Below are 20,618 nucleotides of genomic sequence, written 5' to 3'. Positions count from 1 at the left end.
ATAGTTTTTATCTGTCTTTTGTACATTAGCCAGCTTAAAATTTCGTTATATCGTAAATGCAGTTGTTTCTGAAAATTGCATAAATTTCATGTTTTTATGATTACATAGAATATTATATATTTTTTTCTTGCGCTTGTAGGGGGGGGGGGGGGCTGACACCATAAATTACCGCCCTGGGTGTCCTCCATGCTAGGTACGCCACTGCCTAAGTCAATACTTTTTCGTAAATTATCTATATGGGTATGGGTTGATAGTTTTTTAGCGACATGTATAACTATTTTGACCGTATGTTATTTGTATAAACACGAAAAAATATTGCATTAGAGTCTGAAAATACGCTTATAGATTGCCAATTCAACATTACAGTAATAGATAGTTTCTGATCGTTAGAGTGCGTGTTTTGTCGCGCAAACATCTGTAATCAGCCCAATGTTTTATGCTTAAAGCAGTGGAGTCGCTACCGGGGCGCGAGCAGGGGGCAGTCCGCCCCGGGTGTCAACCGTCTTGGGGGTGACACCCAAAGTAAAGTTGCAAGGTTTTGAAAGTATAAATTCTTCAATTCAGAAAATGTCCCCCAATATTTAAAAATATTGTTACTCCGTCAAACGCAGATGCATCACCACGACGAATGAAAATTTTCCGGTGTGTGTGTGGGGGGGGGGACCCCTGACAGTGATTATTATACTCAGCCCTAGAATCATATTGTCAATACCTAGACCTCCTAATCGTAACTTCCTCTTAAACCAAAAGACTGAAACCCATACTCAATTTCATACACCCACTTACTTCTTTGACCTCGCAATAGCTCTGCTCATGTGCGTCTAGGGCAAGTTAGTGTATACAAAGGGTTCATAGTTTTTTTTTTTTTTTTTGTCTTTTGTGTATTAGCTAGAGATGTAAAATTTCCTGAAATTTTGAAGTGGTGGAAAGAAACCGTTTTTTTTTTCTGGAAAAATTGGAAAAAATAGAAAATTTGAATTTTTTATGAATAAAAATAGGGTTTCTTAATTTTTCTTGGAACATATAAAGGGTTAAGCATTAAAAAACATATGCAATCCAGGCATCTTCTTTTTCTGCTTGACAGAAATACACATAAAGGTAAGTTTCATTAGGAAAAAATAGCCTTTTTGTTTTATAACCGAAAGCTTGCCTGGTTAAACAGGAGAAATAAGTCAAATAGTGGTTCAACCAATAATATTGGGTGTGTGTCTACACATAACAATTAGGTTTTCTATTTTAGATTGCCTTTGGCACTTGAAATAATAATAGCAGTCACTGACATTCAAACATGATTGATATTGTTTGAAAGAAAAATAAGTATGATTTTCCTCCCTTGCAATGTAACTTTACTATCTGAAAAGGAAAGCTATTGAGTTTTGATTTTTTCCCATCCAGTCTAAATCCAAATCAAAACTAAAATGGTTTTTCTTTATCTTTCCAACAAAAACCCTAAACCAAAACTAAATAAAGGTTTCTAAACTGAACTGAAGCTGAACCAAAAATCACGCTGGAGTTTCAATACGGCCGTGGTAAGCACAGTAGTAAAGGTTGTCATACCTGCGCTTCTGAACAAAATTGAGTTATTGTAACCAAGTTGTTCTCTGTTTCACATTTTGCTTAATAAATGAAATGTTTTGGGTCATTTTATCGGTAACTATTTTTTAGAAAAATTCTGAAAAAAAAAAAAGACATCTGAATCAAATATATGGAAGAGCCAAACTTTAAAACGCACTATCTCAGTTTGAGCTGAACTGCAGATTCCACTTCTGTTCTTAGCGCGGCAGAGTATCCAGAAATTTTAAGTGGTATTTAATTTACTGCTATGTGAATTTATAATAATTAAATTCTGTATTTTTTCAAAACTTTTTATTTAAGTTTAAGTTTTGTTCTGTGTTACGTAAAAGTTGGTTGGGTTTTGTTAAATGGAATGTAAAAATTAATAATAAAATAGATGTTAGTGTGTCCCCCCCCCCAAAAAAAAAGAAACGAAAATCGATTTTTCAAGTCGCTCAACTTTTATACTTTCCCTTTTAGGTTAAAAAAAAATCCGTACAATTTAAACAATGGCAACCCGTACCGACATGCGCCTGAAAGTGTGAACCAACTCTGTGTACTAGACTGAATCAAAAAAATATCTTTTTGTAAATTTGAAACTTCATGTTTATAAAACGTTGCCTCTAGCCGCACATACCACAAAAATATTTATCCAAATCAAAAAATATTTAGGTATCGAGCAGGCCTAAAATTTGTAATTTTCTTTAAAACATTTATTTAATTTCTCTATATATTTTTACAAATGTAAGGTAAATTTTAAGAAGTTATCAAGATAAAAAATATAAACAACAGAGTCGATAAATAGCGTTAAATAGCAGTTTTTGCTCTCTTGCGATATTTAAGTCTCCCACATGGTACTCAAAGTATGGATCTTTTCAATTTTAAGTTAAATTTTTAATTTTAAATATATTATTTTTTTGTTATTCATTTGCAAATATTGATTTGAAAATGTGTTTGCTAATAAGTTTTAAACTCGATATTTTATTTTTTAAATGTATGTGTAATTTTTTAAAAGGTAAATCGAAAAAAAAAATCAATTTTTTGAAGAAAATTATAAATTTTAGGCCTCCTCATGGTCACCTAAACATTTTTTAATTTGTATAAATATTTTTGTGGTACATGTGGGGCTGTAGAGGCCATGTTTTTTATCAAAATGAAATTTTGAACTTCCAAAAAAAAAAAAAAAAAAATCTTATTTTGCCTAGTACACAGGACTGGTTTTCACTTTCAGGTACAAGTCGACACGGGTAGCCGTTGTTTAAATTATATGAAACTTTTTTTTTTACAGATATTTTGATCAAAAAGAAAAAAATATAAGAGGATGTGCGACTTGAAAAACCGACTTTTATTTTTTAGGACACTCTAATAAATAAATAAATATATAATTGATATTATTGAGATAATTTTGTGGAAAACATTTTATATTTTGGGAAAAAAGTATTAAATGTTTTTTGATCTATGTATGCAAATTTTATTATCATACAACTTGCATTATAAAAGTTAGACAGTATTTTAACATATAAAGAGGGGGTGGGGGAGAATTAAATAGCATCAGAATTTAAGTGTGAGATCTACTAATTTTTTCACTTTTAGCTGAAAATTTCAGTTAAAACTTCCTGAAAAGTTGAAAAAATTCATCAATTTTTCAATTTTTCCGAATTGGAAATAAACCTCTTCGAAAAAAAAAAACATTTTTTTCCGAAATTTTCCGGGTTTTTTTTTTCCGGATTGTTTTTATCTCTAGCATTAGCCAACTCAAAATTTCGTTATAAGCATGCAGTTGTTTCTGAACGCTGCATGAATTTCATGTTAACACAACACTAAAACCTTTTTTTTTTCGTTTGTAGGGGTACCACATCACAAATTATCCCCCCTCCCCTAGTTGTCACCCATGCTAGATAAGCCACTGCTTAAGGTTATTTGATTTTTAATGCTGTAATACTGTAAGTAATTGTCGAAAATAAATCAAAGAGCATGACCGATTAAACTATATATAATATAACTATGGGAATTATGCTTATTCTAGTTTCATCTTCATTCAAATTAATATTTATTTATTTTATAATGAAAAAAAAATGTCGAAAAGCGTTCAGAGTGATATTTTTTTAGGCGTTTTCGTGTTTCTCTTTTTTTTTTTTTTTTTTTTTTTTTAAAAACTGTGGCATAGCCATTTTTATCATTCGGGTGCAAGTATTTTGTTTTGAATGAATTTCTGTGTTACATAAACCTGTAGCATGGAAGTTTTATTTGTTTATTTCTTATTATAATATGTTTAGTCGTAAGACTGTAAAGAACAGTGCAGTTCCTGCTGAAGAAGTTTAAGCAATATGTAATACTGATGCTTAGTTCAGCTTCAATTTGTACGATAGTTAAGTTTTAGTTGTAATATTCGTTTTAAAACATTCTATTTGGAGTAAATGTTAAATTTGATGAAGCTAGACGTAAATGGAACTAACTTGAAAATAAATACAGCATTTTGTTCTTATATCAGGTCAAACAGTGGTGGAGGCAAATTGTAACGCTAATGCACTACTTGTTTCAAATTAATTTAAATTAATTAAAAGGGATAAATTATTAGCTGCATATTTCTGTTTACATTTTATAGAACACAAAAATTTAACATTAATTTTGTGAAGATTTTATTTTTGAATTAAATTTCAAGTCGTTAAAATTTTCTTTGAGTTAGGTTTTGTTTAACTTATGTCAAAGGAATTAGGAAATGCGTATGAAATTTGTGTTAGTTCAATTGATAAACTGATTGAGAGAATGAAAAAAATAAACGAATTGATTAGTTAACCCCTTGCGCTCAATTTTCATGTTCTGTATACTGCAAATGAACTTGTAATGCTAAGTTATGAGTTAAAATTTTTGGCGGGTAGCTCCTGACATGTGAGCACGTAGCATTATTTACGTTATCACGGCTGCCCCAAGTCAAGTGCAGATGGTTAATCAATAAAGAAGTAGATAGAACTGATTTAATCGCTTAATTGAAGTATTAATTGATAAATTTAAGTTCAAACAGACTTTGGTCGGACATCTCTTTATCCTTAAGCTAATATTTTGCATGAAAAAAGCGTCCCTTTTGACTCCGAAACGTGTGTCACGCAATATGCACAAAGCAATATGCAAGTTTTGGGCAATAAAACGTTGTTATTTTTATTTTTACTTTTCTGCAAAAAGGTAGTTATTAATTTCTCAAATAGATTATTTTAAAATATTTGATGATCTAAAAATAAATATCAATTTGTAAACAGAAAAGAAGCTTTGCTTCAACAAATTTTAAACACTATTTGTCTAAATAAATTTGCCAAACAGGTGCTGTTATTCTTCCTAAAAGCGAACATTGAACATGTAAAATATGAATGTACGTATATCTTACCAGATTTGGTTGTGCACGAGAATCTGACGCATGTTACTGTACAACTTGATACTTTTTGTTGTATAGTGATAATATTGTTCATGAATGCATTTGTTTGTAAAAGTGAAAAAAAAAAAAATACTAGGAACGTTTGTGAAAAAGAAGACACAGACACTTTTTTTTTGAGGATTTTTAATAGTGACATGCACCAAATGTTCGGCCCTTGCATCCGAGGGCTACAAGTGTCCTATGAAGTGTCCCGGTCGACCTCTCGGGCGAAACTACAATTGTTACAAAAATAGCCATCTCCTGGGTACTCGCCAGAGGGGATCGACGGGCTCACGGTGGGGCCAGAGTTCAATCAAAACAACTAACATTATCACCGAATTGGAACAGAATCATTCAGAAGTATTAAAAAGAGAAAACAAACAAGAAAATAACAGATCACGCGGGCGCAAGACTCGGTCTAAAGTTTGTATTCACACTAAACATACCTGCTCTAAAACACTTGATTCTTAAATGCAGTTTTTTTTTTGGTTATTTTTAAATCTTTTTGCTCGTATATTTACAAGAAAAGAGGGGGCTAGGAAAAGAAAAGCTGCTTCGAACCATTAAAACGACTTTAAGATTCCTGGTTAATAGGTTGACCCCGGATTCTGTGGAATGATAATCATTTTTCGGGAAAATCCCCGAAAATATGTATGCGCTATACTGAATCATTTGTGTTAGAATTAACACATGAGGAAGAACATATCACAGTTGTCGTATCACCATTGTATCTGTTCCCCCCATTTTTTATTTTTTGTTCTCCCTATGATTCGTGGGCATGAACTATAACAGAATTTGTTTCGATGACTCTAGGAAAGATGGTCAGAATACACGAGAGCTCTTTGTCAATTCTATTAGAATTTTCATCCAGCGTAAAATTCGTCAATGCTTGCAGTCAAAAAGTGATCAAATCTTTTTTCAAAACCATCTTTCATAGAAGCATTCCATAAACATATTCATTCACAATGTTTCGATTTAATACTACAAAAATTAATTAAAATATAAATCAACAATAAAAACAATTTAAAAAATATCAAATATTATACTTGTATGATTACATAGTAACAAAAGTCTTTTAACTACTGTGAAATCAATACTTTTTGCTTTCAAAAATAAAGTATAATAATTGTTTTAATCTAAATGAAACGTTTTAGTAGATAAGGAAAGGTACGATAAATAGTCCTAGGAAAAAGTCGTCACGTAGTACCTTTTAAATAAAATAGGAAAAATGAGTTTTCACTTCACTTAAGTAAACATAATATTGAATAAACATGAGCAAAACTTAAGAAATGAGCAATTGTATTTAATTATAAAGCCAGTCGTGTGGACATGTTTGATGTTTGCACATGCAATTGCAAAAAGCATATCCATAAAATACAGCTGTTGTATTTGGCGTACGCAAGTCGTCATAACTAAATGGAAGAGTTTAAAGAATCTGAATTTCCGAATGTTTTATCTTAATTGCTCGCAAAAGTTCAGAAACAGAATTTTCAAACCTGTCCAACGACTGATGCTTAGAAATCAGAGCACGCATTTAAGTAGAGTCATTTATCAATAATATAGTTAAAGATTTTTATCTCTAATATCCAGTATTAAATTTTGATTGTTAAAAGAAGTCACAAGTTTTATCGTTTCTATATTTTTATGGTAAATACGTACTCTGTTTTAGTAAAAAAAAAACATTTCTGACTATCCATTCTTTCGCATTAAAGATCACAATTCATAGTCAAAGATATATCAAAGATTCTACAAAATTTGTAAACAAGAGTGTTTACCAATTTACTCAAGAAAAAAAAATTAAAATACGAACCGTTACAAATTCGGCCACTTGCAATAAAACGTACAAATGAACACAACAAACTTATAACCCCCATAGTGTTGGACGATGGAATACTAACACCTGGTTTTGTCCAACACCATGGAGGCTTTTCTGGTGTATAAAAATATTTCTCCGACAATAAAATACCGCCTTTGTAAAAACAGAAAACATCAAAAGACACATTTTAAAAATAAAATGACCGATAACAATTCTGGAAACTTTTTATTAATGAAAAAAGCGATGAAAGACTTATACGAGGCCTTTTAACCAAGAATCTTAAAAAATCCCACCTGTAAATAGAGTTGCCACACATCAGGTAAGAAGCAGCTACGAGACCGTAATAGCGTTATATCCCGAGTATCAATTTAACATTCACGTGTGCAATTTTGAATTAAAGATGCAGCAAGATATATTACAGAGATAAGCCTTTGGAATTTGATCTTCCTTGATGAAATAAGTTTTCGACGTAGAAATTTTTTTCTACTAGTTTCAAATCATTGCATGAAATTAAATGTAAGTAATTTACGTTGTGAACATTGCTGTATTATTGTATTTATTTATCAAATTAACATTACTTTTGAGTAAAAATTGACATTTAAAAATTATATTATCTTATTATTAATTAGAAATGAAATGGCTAAAAGCCTTCATAATTCATGTTCGTTACAAAGTTATGCAATTTATAACTTTGAATTTTTTTCATTAGGTCTTTGAAATTTAAATGCATTTCACTAAAACACACATGTGCAGATGTTGAATGCGAATAAATTAAAAATGCTATTTGTCACATAAAACAGTTGTTTTGTGACTTTTCTCGTTGTACATATGGTAAAAAATATCTTACACTGATTTATTTCCCGTATTATATCTCTAATTTTGTAAGAAAAATTGTTTTAATTTCTGAATTATAGGATAGATGTTGTTTGTGTCTGTATAGCATGTAGACATATCGTTCTGAAAACGTATTTCTATCGTAAAAAAAGGCTTATCTTTCACAATTGGGATATCACCTTCAACAGATTCCTTTGTTCTTAAATTAAAAGCATTTTAAGAAAATTAAGGTCAGATTTATCACATTAATGAGATAAACCATATAAATAGTTCAAGATTTCAATATTTAAAAAGGGATGTAGTATGTTTCGTATTAAGTGGTGTAAAAAGGATTATGCAGAAATAATTGACATGTCGTTAGATTTTTGGCTCAGAATTCCGCAGATATTTATGCTCCTTGCTAAAAAAAAAAAAAAAGGGTATTAACAGTTGTCTAGCCAACATTGTAGCTGCTTTTCAGCAACGATTGCAAACAACCCAAAAGTCAAAAATTGGGCTAGTATAAGATGTTTTTTTCTGAAAGATCAGACTATGGGGAAAATGCCACAAAAAATGAAAAAAAAAAAGTAACAGGTGTGGGGAGAGAAACCTATTAAATCAAGATCCTAATAGGAAAAAAAAGAGAGTTTAAAAAAGCAGTTCATCAGTATGTATTTTAAAATACTTCATCAGTTTTCTAATGATATTTGAAAACAAAACAAGAAAAAAGCATGCCTTCTTCAAATTTAAAGCAAATCATTTAGCTGTTCAGTTTTTTTGTGCACTTCGTACTAAAATAATATAAAGCAACCTTCAAGGAAACGTTGAACGGAGCCTCATCATCGAATTCATATGAGACCAATGGGTTATAGTCTGATCTAGCAGACGAAAACATCTTATTTTCAAGATTGGTTTGGTTGAAACAGTTAAGTGCTTTGAACATTGTTCGCTTGTGGTGTTAAAATGTACTAATGAAATATTCGTATTTTTCAAAACTGTTATCTTCATGTTTCACCTTTATCAAATACGTCTAAAAAATAATTTTAGAAAACAAAAGCTTGTCGGCATCCATGGAAGAATTTTCCAAAAAGCACAAAGTCGAGAACAACCATGATCTGTGCTTTAACGGTTATTAAAGAATATCAATTAGATTTCATTATGATTCTCAAAATTTTGGTTATTCAATTTTACACCACTATATGTCTAATATACGTTTTGTTAAGGAAAAAAAGTCGTTTTTTTGGTGAAAAACTGTGTATTTGATAGGTTCATTAAAACTAAAGAACAAAGAGGGACGTCTAGAATCTAATCTATTCTATGTTTATGATTACTATATTCTAAGGAAGGATTTTTTTTAGCAAAGAGAACATAATGTACGCAAAGGAGTTTTTGATTTCATTGCACCATTGCAAAATTTTCTTCTCGAGCAGTTTAAAAAAAAAACCTTGAAGGGGATAATGAAGTACTTTAAAAAGGGTTAACGCAGATTTTTGCTGTGTACTTAGGTCACCGTCATATCTTGCTGTCTAAAATTTAGCCACACGTCAGCATAATTTACAACGAAAAGGAAGAAATCAAATACAATCAGTTCCTTATCCAACGTGCAAATAGAATGCAATGGTCCAAAATTTTTTTTAATTCTTATTGTTAAGTTTAATATGCGCACAAATTAATTTGAGATTTTCAGCTGCAATATACGATTAGAAAGGTGTAAAGCATATTTGTTTTTGATAAACATTGCATAAACAAGTCGGTAAAAGATTTTTTTTTAATCTAAAAACAACTGATAGTAATTTTGATGAGTTTGAAAAAATAGTTAGGAAGAAATCTTTTGCAGTTGGTGCTACATTGGCAAAAAATGAAAATTACTTCACTTCTAGGACTTCAATTCGGTCATTTTTAGGACTTAATTTGTTTCAATTATCTGAATATAAAATCCTGACACTCATGTTTTAGTGAACCAGTAGAAATTTTCCATAAATATCTTTGCTTAGTAAAAAGTGAAGCTTTTCGTTGCTAGTTTTAGAACTATTTGTGTTGAGTTTTAATTTTTTAAATTATTTTTTATTGGTTATTGAGAAAAATCCATAAATCTTTCAAGTTTTCTCACTTAAATAAGAATTATCACTTACATAGGTATCATTGAAGCCTTAGTCCACAGTGGTTGACCATAGGAGCGGGAGTGGCAGAGGGGGGGGGGGGGGGTACTCAATATGAAAGTATAAAACATGCACATGAGCATGTCTGTTAAAGAACAGATTTTTTTTAACCCTATCCTGTGACTAAGAGGGGGGGGGGGGGTACTCAATATGAAAGTATAAAACATGCACATGAGCATGTCTGTTAAAGAACAGATTTTTTTTAACCCTATCCTGTTACTAAGCTTATTTTAAATCTCAGGAATAACCTACCACGACCTCAAAATCTTTTCTTTAAATTTGCAAACCTTGTGATCTGTAATAATTAACTTATCAAAGCACATTGTTCCACAATGCAAAATATAAGACTTCAAACACATTCATATAATATTTCAACATTAATCATTTAATTGGAAAGCACGATTCCATAACCCTAATTTAAATATGCGTAGACTCATTATTAGACAGCAACGATATGGCATTAGATTACATTTCAATTTACACACAATCTGGATACCGTATACTCCACTTATTTCTCGTCCAAAATGCACAAGTCAGAGAAACAGCGTAGCAATACCCATTTTTGGAATTTTTTGATGGGGAAAAAAAGTAATGGTTTTTAAATAACATAGAACAACTGAAATATTTAAAGTGAAACAAATCCAAATCTTGACTATTCTGTAAACAAAAGAAAACAAGAAAGCTTACACTTAAGAGCATACTCAGGAATTGTTGAGCAGTAACAAAAAGATATATTTCTTCTTTCATGAAAGGATATAATAATTTAAAAACAATCAGTGCGACAAAAATATTGCGAACAGTCACAATTTAAGATGACTGCATGAGCATTTCACGTTATATGTTACAATTAAATGTAGTTTTTAAGTTTTTGCACACAAATCATAACAACCACACGGGAAGAAAAATTATAACACATACGAAGCATAGGCAGAATATTTTAACTAACAGTCACGTAGCCATGTGAATTGCCTTGCAGTTTATGTAAGGTTTCTACTTTACGTAAATAGTTCCAACAAGGGTGGTGTAATATTTCACCCATCAGTGTGCAGTAATACTAAGTACAACAAAGGAGAAGAGAATACTTTGCACAATGGCTACCACCTAAACAGTTATGAACAGCTTTTTCTTAGGTTATTCATTGTTCTTGTGTTTTTCGATAAGATTTTTTTTCTTTTTGTTATTTTGAAGAATGCAGACCAGGGTGCAAGCCTTTGGACTAGTTATCATAGGAACCAATGTTCCTGGTCACGTCTCTAGAAGACCAGGAGGAAGGGTCACAAGGGAAAGTAATATCAATTTTCCCGGGACAAGAAAATACAGCAAAGTGAGGGATTTCGATAACATATGTCCTCGGTCCCAATCGCATCGAACTTGACAAGGCTCCCTGTTGTATTTAAAAGTCAAAGTTCGGGTTTTAAGACATTTCATTTCCAAACGTGAGATAACTTGCCATTTTCATTTCATAAAATTATAGGGAAGTTTCACTGCAGTAATTAGGTTACTTGAAAATGGCTTCGGTCAGAAATTTTTTAGCAGAAGTAAAAACAAAACGTTCTACGAGGCGATATTTTTGGCAATTTGTGCTGTAGATCTAACATTGTCTTGTATCGCAGAACTGCAGTGAGATTTCAGATGCATTTCTAAATCAGAAGAGGAAGAAAATATCTTGTTACACACATTGCACGCTGTTTTCCAGCTCCAAGAAGCAACCTTATCGTGAGTTGTTGGAGGAGAGGATATTAAAGGACGTAGAGGGGATGCACTCTCTGGAGGCCGGCTTGGTGAAGGTTGAACTTTTAGATTTTCAGCTTCATCAGGGGATCGAGGATTAGCATAATCAGTACCATCATCGTTGGAGTTATGCTGCGTTTGTTTTCGAATAAAAGGTTGTTGCTGACCTAAGGTCATTATTGGGGTCATCATCGAAACAGCAGGCGTTAATGTCATGGAACTTGGCGTATTTAAATTTCCATTTGTGATGCCAGCTGCTGTCTGTATTACAGATATTTCATTCATTTTAGGGGGGCCAGTTAATCCGTTCATGTACCCTGGAATATAAGGAAAATAGAGATCTGGTCTTGGATGAGAAAAATCAGGTTTACCATGGGTGGGCATTTGTGGTGGTTGAAATTCTAGGGACATTCGTCTGCCTCGGCGCGAAGTTCCGTTGTTTTGCGCCATATGAGTGTTCATGTGCACTTTTAGATTTCCTTTTGTAGTGAATGCTCTACCACATACTACACATTTGAAAGGCTTTTCTCCAGAATGGGTTCTGTTGTGAATTTGCAGGGCGCTTGCGCTTGAAAATGGTTTATGACAAGTATGGCAATAATGTTTCGGAAAACCTGATGATTTTTTTCCTGGTGTTGTGGAAACATGTTCAGGTAAATGTCTTTTAGATCCAGTTTCAATTTCAGTTTTGATCGCTTTAATAGGTGCACTTGAAACGCTAACTGGTGGAAGTTGAGTAATTGGCGAAATAATTGGAGCAGGAGGGGTTGTCGTGACAGGCAAAAAATTCGTTGGAACTGGGGGAATAATTTCTTTTTTCTCAGTGTTATGATTGCTTGCTTGACTTAAATTAGATTCATTCGCAGATGTAATAGGACTTGAAGTTCGTGGACTCATTACATTTGTGGAAGAGTTTGTTTCAGTATCAGGAACGGAGTTATCTGCAGAGGCAAATAAAAGAGGTTGAAGATCTTTACTTTTATGAGTAAGCAAATGCTGTTTCATATTGCCTTTGGTCGTGAAACCCCTATCACAAACATTGCACTTAAACGGACGTTCTTTGGTGTGGCTACGATAATGTATTTCTAACGCACTATTACAAGCAAATGTTTTGTAGCATATTCGACAAGTAGTAGAAAGGCGTCCTGGAGTAGTTGGAAAAGGTAAGCCAGCAAGAGGAGAAGGAAAAAGTTGAATTTCAGGTACATTATGTGGTATTGATAAAATTGAATTTTTAGGAGTTAGATCTAAAGCACCGCTATCTGACTTAACAGTAATAACACTTGTCGACACTGGAAGATGAGATCCATTGATTGATACAGGAGATTCGGATTTAATCATTGATCCCGGAGTTGACCTTTCATCTGCTGAAGCATCAGAAGCTGCTCGGCTTGTTGTAGGAGAAGGCGAATAAGAATGGACTGGGAGAGGAGATTTATCATTGTTTACATCTTTAGTTTGGTTTCGATTCAGAAAAGCAGCATCTTCATATCTTAGAAAATTACTCATTGCAAGTCCCATACCAAATGGAGAGAATGGTAACGGCTGTGGAACGGTAGTATTGATTGCCTTTACGTGATTCTCCAAAGCAACTAAGGAAGCAGTATATGCTGGAGAGTATGGAGCAGTTGTTACAATTGGTTTGTCCATGCTCGGAGAAAGAGCACGGTTGTCTGTAACACTAGAGGGCACAGGTCTGGGAGACACATTGGAAGTGAGTAAAGGTGGAGGTGGTGTGGCACATTTTTCAATTTTGGGAGATGGAGTGTGAGGTGAATTTTCAGTAGTTGCTGGTGGAGATGAAGAATCTTCTCTTATATGATTATCTTTTGGTTTCAAAGCAGTTTTAATAACACTTTCTGTTGGAGTGGTTGAGTTAACAGGAGATGGAGTTGACGAAGCAGTATCAGATGCTTTTGGGGTAGAGCATATATTTGGTGGTCCTGTTGGTGATGAACGCGTTGGAAATGGTGAGGACGAAGAAAAATTTGGCAAGAGAGCAGGAATCATTGGCCTAGGGAATGAGGTAGTTATGAGGTGACTTGGTCTTGCTTCATTTGCCATAATTTGCTCTGAATGCATATCAGTCGCCCCGCCAGTGTGCATTCGGATATGCTGCTGTAGAACTAAAGAATTTGTAAATTGTTTGTGACACACTGGACATTGATGTAAAACTCTTAAAGGGGGCTTAGCTCTGTGCACTCCCATATGAGTCTTTAGATTCCCTTTTGTAGTGAAGGCACGGCTGCAAATTTTACATCTAAACGGCCGTTCACCGGTATGTGTGCGATAATGCATCTGCAAAGCACTTTTGCAGCTTAGAACTCGATGACAAAAAAGACATTGGTTTGGATCACTCAACTTGTGCTCTATATTGTCAACTAACTGCTGAAGTTTTGAAGTTTCCGATGTTTTTGTTATTTCCATTAAACTTTCCCATGAGTTATCATTAGAGCCTGGTTTCGGCAGCAAGTCTTGATAAAAGCTTGGGTCTGGAGAAGGCCCTACTTGTTCATTTCCTTCATTGTTTATACTGCTTCCGGAAGGCCTTGTTGTTGGAGTACTTGTTAGAGGAGGAGTTGACATGGGAGGATAGCAGACTGGTGCCATGCTAAACGATGGTGATAGGGACGGGTGAAAAAAAGTTGGGAATGTTGGCGCTGAGCTACTAATGAAAGGAATGGATGGTGCTGCTCTCATGATACTTTCCGATACAGAGGGCTTTGTGTCTTCATCAATATTTTCCTCCATTTCTTTTTGTTCCATTTTCGGAGAAACGGAAAAACTGTCATCATCATTATCTATATCTTCTTCGTAACGAGAAGGATTTTCATCTTTTAATCCATTTTCATCAGTTCCATAGCCAACAGAACCATCTGATTCATCGGATAAATTTGATCCTTCGTTTGGGGATACGCTTCGTGGTTGGATTAGTGCAGGCGCTTCTTCGGATTGTCGGCTTATGTCTGGTGCTGCATACTCATTTGGACTTTGTTTACCTTTATCATGAGAGTGAATAACTAACGGGAGTGGTTGAGCTGGGACTAAATTTGGTGGCTGTAAGCTTAGAGCAACGGTTTGACAAGTAGGTGCAGGGGTAATAATAGGAGGCGTTTCAGAAGCTTCAGGTGGTTCTAAAGGAGGGTGTAGATTATCCAGATGTAACGGAACAGGATGTGGATTCATTTTAATGTGAGGGTATTTTTCTTTGTGTCTACCAAAATGTACTTTCAGGTTGCCTTTGGTTGAAAAACGATTGCCACATACGTTACACTTGAATGGTCTTTCACCAGTATGAGATCTTATGTGAATTTGAAGAGCACTATCACTTCCAAAAACTTTTCCACAATATCTACACCTATGTCTAAAAAAAGCCTCTTCGCTACCTTCTCTTTTGACATCTCCCTTTTTACAAAAGCGAAGAATGTCAGAACTGTTTCCCAAACCACTCAGTCCATTTAGCAAAAAAGAGCTGCCCGCCATGGTGTTTTGAAGTGCTTGTTCAGTATGCCTTTGTAAAAGCTCTAAAGTATTAGGCTCGTGAGGAGGAGGTGGTGGTGGCGGTGGGGCAGCTGCTTCGGATGAAACTGAGACTGAATTTTCAGAAGAAATGGAGTTTTTGTTTGTAGATGTTGTAACTGTTGCTGATGAGGATACAGTGGTATTGGTAGACGCATTCTGTATTGGAGTGACACTTTCAATGGTTCGCAACGCTGGAGCAGTTGTTGTTAATGCCAGAACACCTCCATTGTTTCCGTCTGTGCTTTGAGGGGGTGTAAGGGCAGCAGAACCTATTAATGATCCAACTGTGGGAGCACTGGAGGAAATTGAATTGGAACCAGTAGAAGCAGAATTAACAAGTTGAGATTGCAACTGCTGAATAACCTGATGAAGTTGAATGATTTGCTGCTGCTGCAGGGTGTACAGGGCCGTATGCAGAGCAAGATGTGATAAATTAGCTCCAACTCCTTGCTGAGCCACAGCAACTCGAGTATTTTGAAGCGTTTGCAAAGTAACGTTTGTATCAGGAACAGGCTGCATAAGAAGGTACTGAGGTAAAGATGGTGAATTCGTAAAGGAACCATTTTCGGTTGCTCGTTTGATTTCATTCGATTGGCTTTCGTCAGAATTGGCGTATGCATCTGATTTCGTATAATTGTCAAGTTCGACGGGTTGATCATCGCACTCAACATAAGACTGTGAAACTTTGCCTGGAAGCAGGGGAGGCATGCCCGAACCTTCTGGAGAATACGGTTTCTCATATGGTAGAGACATGAGATACGGTAATGTTGGCATTTCTCTGCCATATTTTTCTGAATCGTCCTTGAAGTCTATGGACGAAGGGCTTTCAGCTGCTTGCTCATCAGAACTGTCGTCTCCAATAACAAGAACTAAACGCTTTTTCGTACATGATCTCTTGTGATGCAGAAAATCTGACAAATCAATAAACTCCAGTCGACATTTACCACATACATGTTCGTCTCCAATGCCTCCATCTTCTCCAGATTCAGAACATGAACCTGAAATTAGAAAAGATAAAACTTGTAACTCTAAGGAGAAATTTTATTGCTAAAATACATTGCATTGAACTAAACATTTTTTTTATTAATTTTTAAAAAGTAACCTCCATGCTCTAATGCACCCAAACGAGTCCTATGTCTGTTACTCGCGAATAAATATTTTTATGTTTATACTTGGTTCAGCAGCAGAAATGCTTTTCTTGCGTCTAACTTTGTGGGTATAACATTCACTCTTGTACAGAAAAGACTGAGAAAAAGAAGCTGAATACCATCAAAATTTCTATCATGTTAGAAAAAATGGCTTCACCAATAAATTTAAAGAAAAATAGATTTACTTGGGACTTTGGCATTTCTTTAATCCTTAGTTAAATATACATAAATATTTTCTAAAGTGCTTGAAACAAACATATTTATACATTTAACATCTCTACGGGAAGGCAACTATCGAATCTCACATTTAAAAAAAAATCATTTGAAAATATTAGGAAGAATACTGCCGTGGGCAGGTAAAGAGCAGTAACTGCAAATTTTTCATTTTTAATATTTTTCGCATTTTTGTCATCTATCGTACGTTAGCTTTATAGCTTGCTTATTTAGTTTCCGCTGAAAAAAAGGCGCGAAAAAAAAAAAAAAAAAACGTCTGATTCGAACATTTCCCTATTGTTATTATTAGCCCGGTCAATTTAGACATAAAAATAGTGATCAAATAACAAAAATTCCGGGAAAGCTAAATTTTTGTAGAGACCTTGGGTTTAGCATTACAAATAAAATGCCAAAAGTCCCCGTCGATCCCATGTGCGCTAAAAAAGTTATTTGGGGTCAAAGGTCAAAATTTTAGGTTTTTTGGATTTTTCTCAAAAACGGTAAGTTTGATCGAAAAGTACCTCAGACCAAAGTTGTAGATCTCAAAATTCTCTATAAAAATGGTCCTCATGATTTTTTCTCCAAGACCAAACCATTTCCCAGATATTGCGTACTCTCAAAAGACAGCCAGTCATTTACAGAATCCCCTCTACTCGCATGGCCTTGAATAACATCTGACTATTCTAATCCGTGTGACGTCGTTCACATACCCAAGGATGCCCAACCCACTAAGGGCATGGGAGCACCCCTCAATATCTCGGAGCCCCCCCTTAAAAAGCAACAGCCCCCCTCCAAAAACTGAGAAAAATACTCCTCAAAACAGCCCCCCTTTAATTGTTTTTTGAGCTCTCAAACTGTAACCACATTTCATACAATAAAACATAGTTTGGCTGGTGAGTCGCATTATTATCTTGATTCCTCACAATGTTTGGTCTTAGTGATACATTGTGGGTAAGATTTCTGGATTCTAATATGACTCTAAGTAATCTATCTCTCTTGGTTAGACAACAAACCGCGGTTGACGCTTCTTCATCTAATTTTGCGCTTTAGTATAACGTGAGGTATTGGAAATCATATAATTCAGTAGTTATGCCCTCAAGCACCATTGCTTTTAAATTTTATCTGATATTCCTTTTTTAAGAAGATGATCCGAGTTTTCCCACTTCTGCTTATCAAAGAACTCAAGTTGAAATCTGGAATTGTAAATTTTCGCTGTACAATCGAATTCTTCAAACTTGCCATCGTACTATGTTTCGATCATCAGCTCTTGTTTTGCAAATTGGTTACTTTGAGAATCTAAAAAATATAACACTAGGTATTGCGGATGACCATCATCAGAGAACTTGTTTTGAGACGGATTACGACGACCAGTTCGAAGATGGACAATGAACATTTATAATTCCAGATTACAATTTCGAAGCTGAGTGTCTACTATGGAGCTCATCGATAAGCAGAACTAGTAAAACTCGGCATCTCCCTCTTTCAAAAAGGGGATTTCCGATAAAACTTTGAAAGAAATTGCTTGATGGTGTACCTACTGAGTAGTATGGTTTTCAAAACCTCACATGTCATACTAAAGCAGTGAGACGATAGGTAAAATAAGAGAAAGAAGTGTCAGGTACAGTTTGTTGTCTAACCAAAAGGGATGGATTTATTCGAGTCCGATTAGAATCTAGAAATATTAAGCCACAGTACCATCAAGCCATAATTTCAATAAATAATGAAAATTATGAGAAGTGTTATAGTTCAACTCGCACGCCAAACTTATGTTTTATTGTAATCAATGTTATTACAGTTTGAGGGCTCAAAACCCATTAAAATTTCTTAACGTCTTTTGTTTCAAAGGGTGACTTATGTGGACTGTTGCAAGCCATTTTTTTTTTTTTTTTAATTTTTATACTTAACGTTTGTTCTCTATCAGATGCGGTAAATTTGTCATTTTGAGCCAAAGTTATGGGCTAAGTGGAGAATTAACATTTTTTTTTACTAGATAAGAAATGCTTTTATTACTTATTTTTTCCGTACCTGTGTAAGAATTAATTAATATGAAAACAAACTTTTACAAATCATAACTTCTAATATTTTTTCTCTAAGTACGGAGCAACACGATGTTATTCAATTCTGACATTATATTGGTCAAATTCAAGATTCAACACATGTGTGGAACTTTAAAATACAGTTTATTATTGAAATGATCTTATGCAATGTGTAATCTACACAAAAAGTCTGCTCTTAAGAGCGATAACATCAAATTTATCAAATTTTGATATTTGATGAAATTATTGTAACTTTTTCCAGTTTTTAAGTATTTATGGTCAACTTCATGGCGCGAGCGACACCTCAAGATATTTTTGCGGTCAAAATCCTTTTGCATATCCAAATATCTCTACAAAAGGCAACTTTTCCGGGCTATTACTTAGCGTTTATCAGATTTTGATTTTCCTCAATCCACCCTAATGAACATGGCCAGTACTTCAAAAGTAAGTCCACCTCGTACTAGAGCGGGATTAAGTGAATCTGAATCCAGCTTTTGTTGTAAAAAACACTGCTTATTTTGTAGTGAGAAAGCGGATGTAGAGGTTGAGAAGAACAAAACGCAGAATTATCGCAGAAAAATTCATAAATTTTCTATACTTGCATTCAAAGAATCCCTTTTACAATTAGCTAAAGATCGTTCTGAGGTGTGTCAAAAGCTGCCCTTGCACGTTTTAATTTTGAGTATGATTTAGTCAATGCTTTATGATTTTTTCTGCGATAATTCTGCGCTTTCTTCTTCTCAGTCTCCTCATCCACTTCACAGCCACAAAATAAGCAGTGTTTTTAAAAACAAAAGCTGGATTCAAATTCACTTAATCGCGCTACAGTACGAGGAGGACGTACTTTTGAAGTACTGGCCTGTTCATCCTCACGTTGCTGCAGAGATATTGAACTTTTCCGGGTGTATGATTTTCTGCAATCGACGCGACTTGTAACGGACTTTTGACTTCTTAAATAATCAGCATTCTTATAACTTCTCCCGACACTTGCATCGAATAAAGTTGGCATTCCACGACTGCCCAGCACAGCAGTTTCACCTTCAGTCCAAAGTTTATTGCAAATAAAGCAAAATTGTGACATTTTTCTTAAATATTGATCAGCACAAGCAACAGTAGACGCTTGTAATAAATACGTTTATTCACTCGAACTGCACGTTTAAATCAAAAAGAAGCAGGTACGTCAGGGGTGCTCACCTAGGAGGGGTCATGGCACAGACTGCGACATCGAAATTTTTAGGGAGATTGTTTTGAGGGGGGGGGGGGTTTCATTTGGGGGGAGGCTTGCTTTTGGGGGGATCTCTGCGATGATGAGGGGGGGTGCACCTTTGCCCTTAGTGGGTTGGGCACCCCTGGGTATGTGAACGACGTCACACGGACTAGAATAGCCAGATGTTATTCAAGGACATGCGAGTAGAGGGGATTCTGTAAATGACTTGCTGTCTTTTGAGAGTAGGCAATATCTGGGAAAGGGTTTGGTCTTGGAGAAAAAATCATGAGGACCTTTTTTATAGAGAATTTTGAGATCTACAACTTTGGTCTGAGGTACTTTTCGATCAAACTTACCGTTTTTGAGAGAAATCCGAAAAACCTAAAATTTTGACCTTTGACCCCAAATAACTTTTTTAGCGCACATGGGATCGACGGGGACTTTTGGCACTTTATTTGTAATGCTAAACCCTAGGTCTCTACAAAAATTTAGCTTTCCCGGAATTTTTGTTATTTCCATTGTCTAAATTGACCGGACTAATTTCTGCAGATACTGCCATTTACCTGCGCACGGCAGAATAGTCTGTGGCACCATAACTCATGCCTCCGTCATTTTAATTATGATAATTTCCTCCCCCGCAGTCCGATTTCATTATGATTTATCATAGGAGCAGTTCCCGACGCGATTCGTAAAACGAATGCGACAAGCCAGTGAAGTGGAACGAGAGCTCAGATTATTATAATAACGGAGTGTGCTCTCAGATGTGACTAATTGACAAATGCTGTTTCCTCAAACAACGGCCGACACCTTCTCATCTCCAGTTAAAAGGGCATTGCTGTAAGGCGACTATGTATTAAAGCGTGAATGATTCTGGATGAATGAATAAGAGCTATAAGTGAATACGCTCTCCTCTCAATTCTCCTGCTTTCTCTGGCACTAGGGAGCAATTCTAGTCTTTGAAGCGATAGAATTGCATGAATATGGACGGCGGTAGCTCTTCTTGAGCGATATTT

General features: G+C 34.8%; 1 protein-coding gene across 1 annotated transcript; it reads right to left on the bottom strand.

Moving 5' to 3' along the window:
* Positions 1 to 11,302: 11,302 nt before the first annotated feature.
* Positions 11,303 to 20,199, bottom strand: LOC129218891 (sal-like protein 1). Its single transcript, XM_054853211.1, has 2 exons — positions 20,169 to 20,199; positions 11,303 to 16,029 (listed from the first exon to the last, which is right to left on the bottom strand). The coding sequence occupies exons 1-2, from the start codon at positions 20,197 to 20,199 to the stop codon at positions 11,303 to 11,305; spliced, it is 4,758 nt and encodes a 1,585-aa protein (XP_054709186.1).
* Between the last annotated feature and the right edge of the window lie 419 nt (positions 20,200 to 20,618).

This window comes from Uloborus diversus, chromosome 3, assembly GCF_026930045.1.
Source record: "Uloborus diversus isolate 005 chromosome 3, Udiv.v.3.1, whole genome shotgun sequence".
Taxonomy (NCBI): domain Eukaryota; kingdom Metazoa; phylum Arthropoda; class Arachnida; order Araneae; family Uloboridae; genus Uloborus; species Uloborus diversus.
The sequence above is the reverse complement of the archived record's forward strand: the minus strand, read 5'-3'. Positions and strand labels throughout refer to the sequence as shown.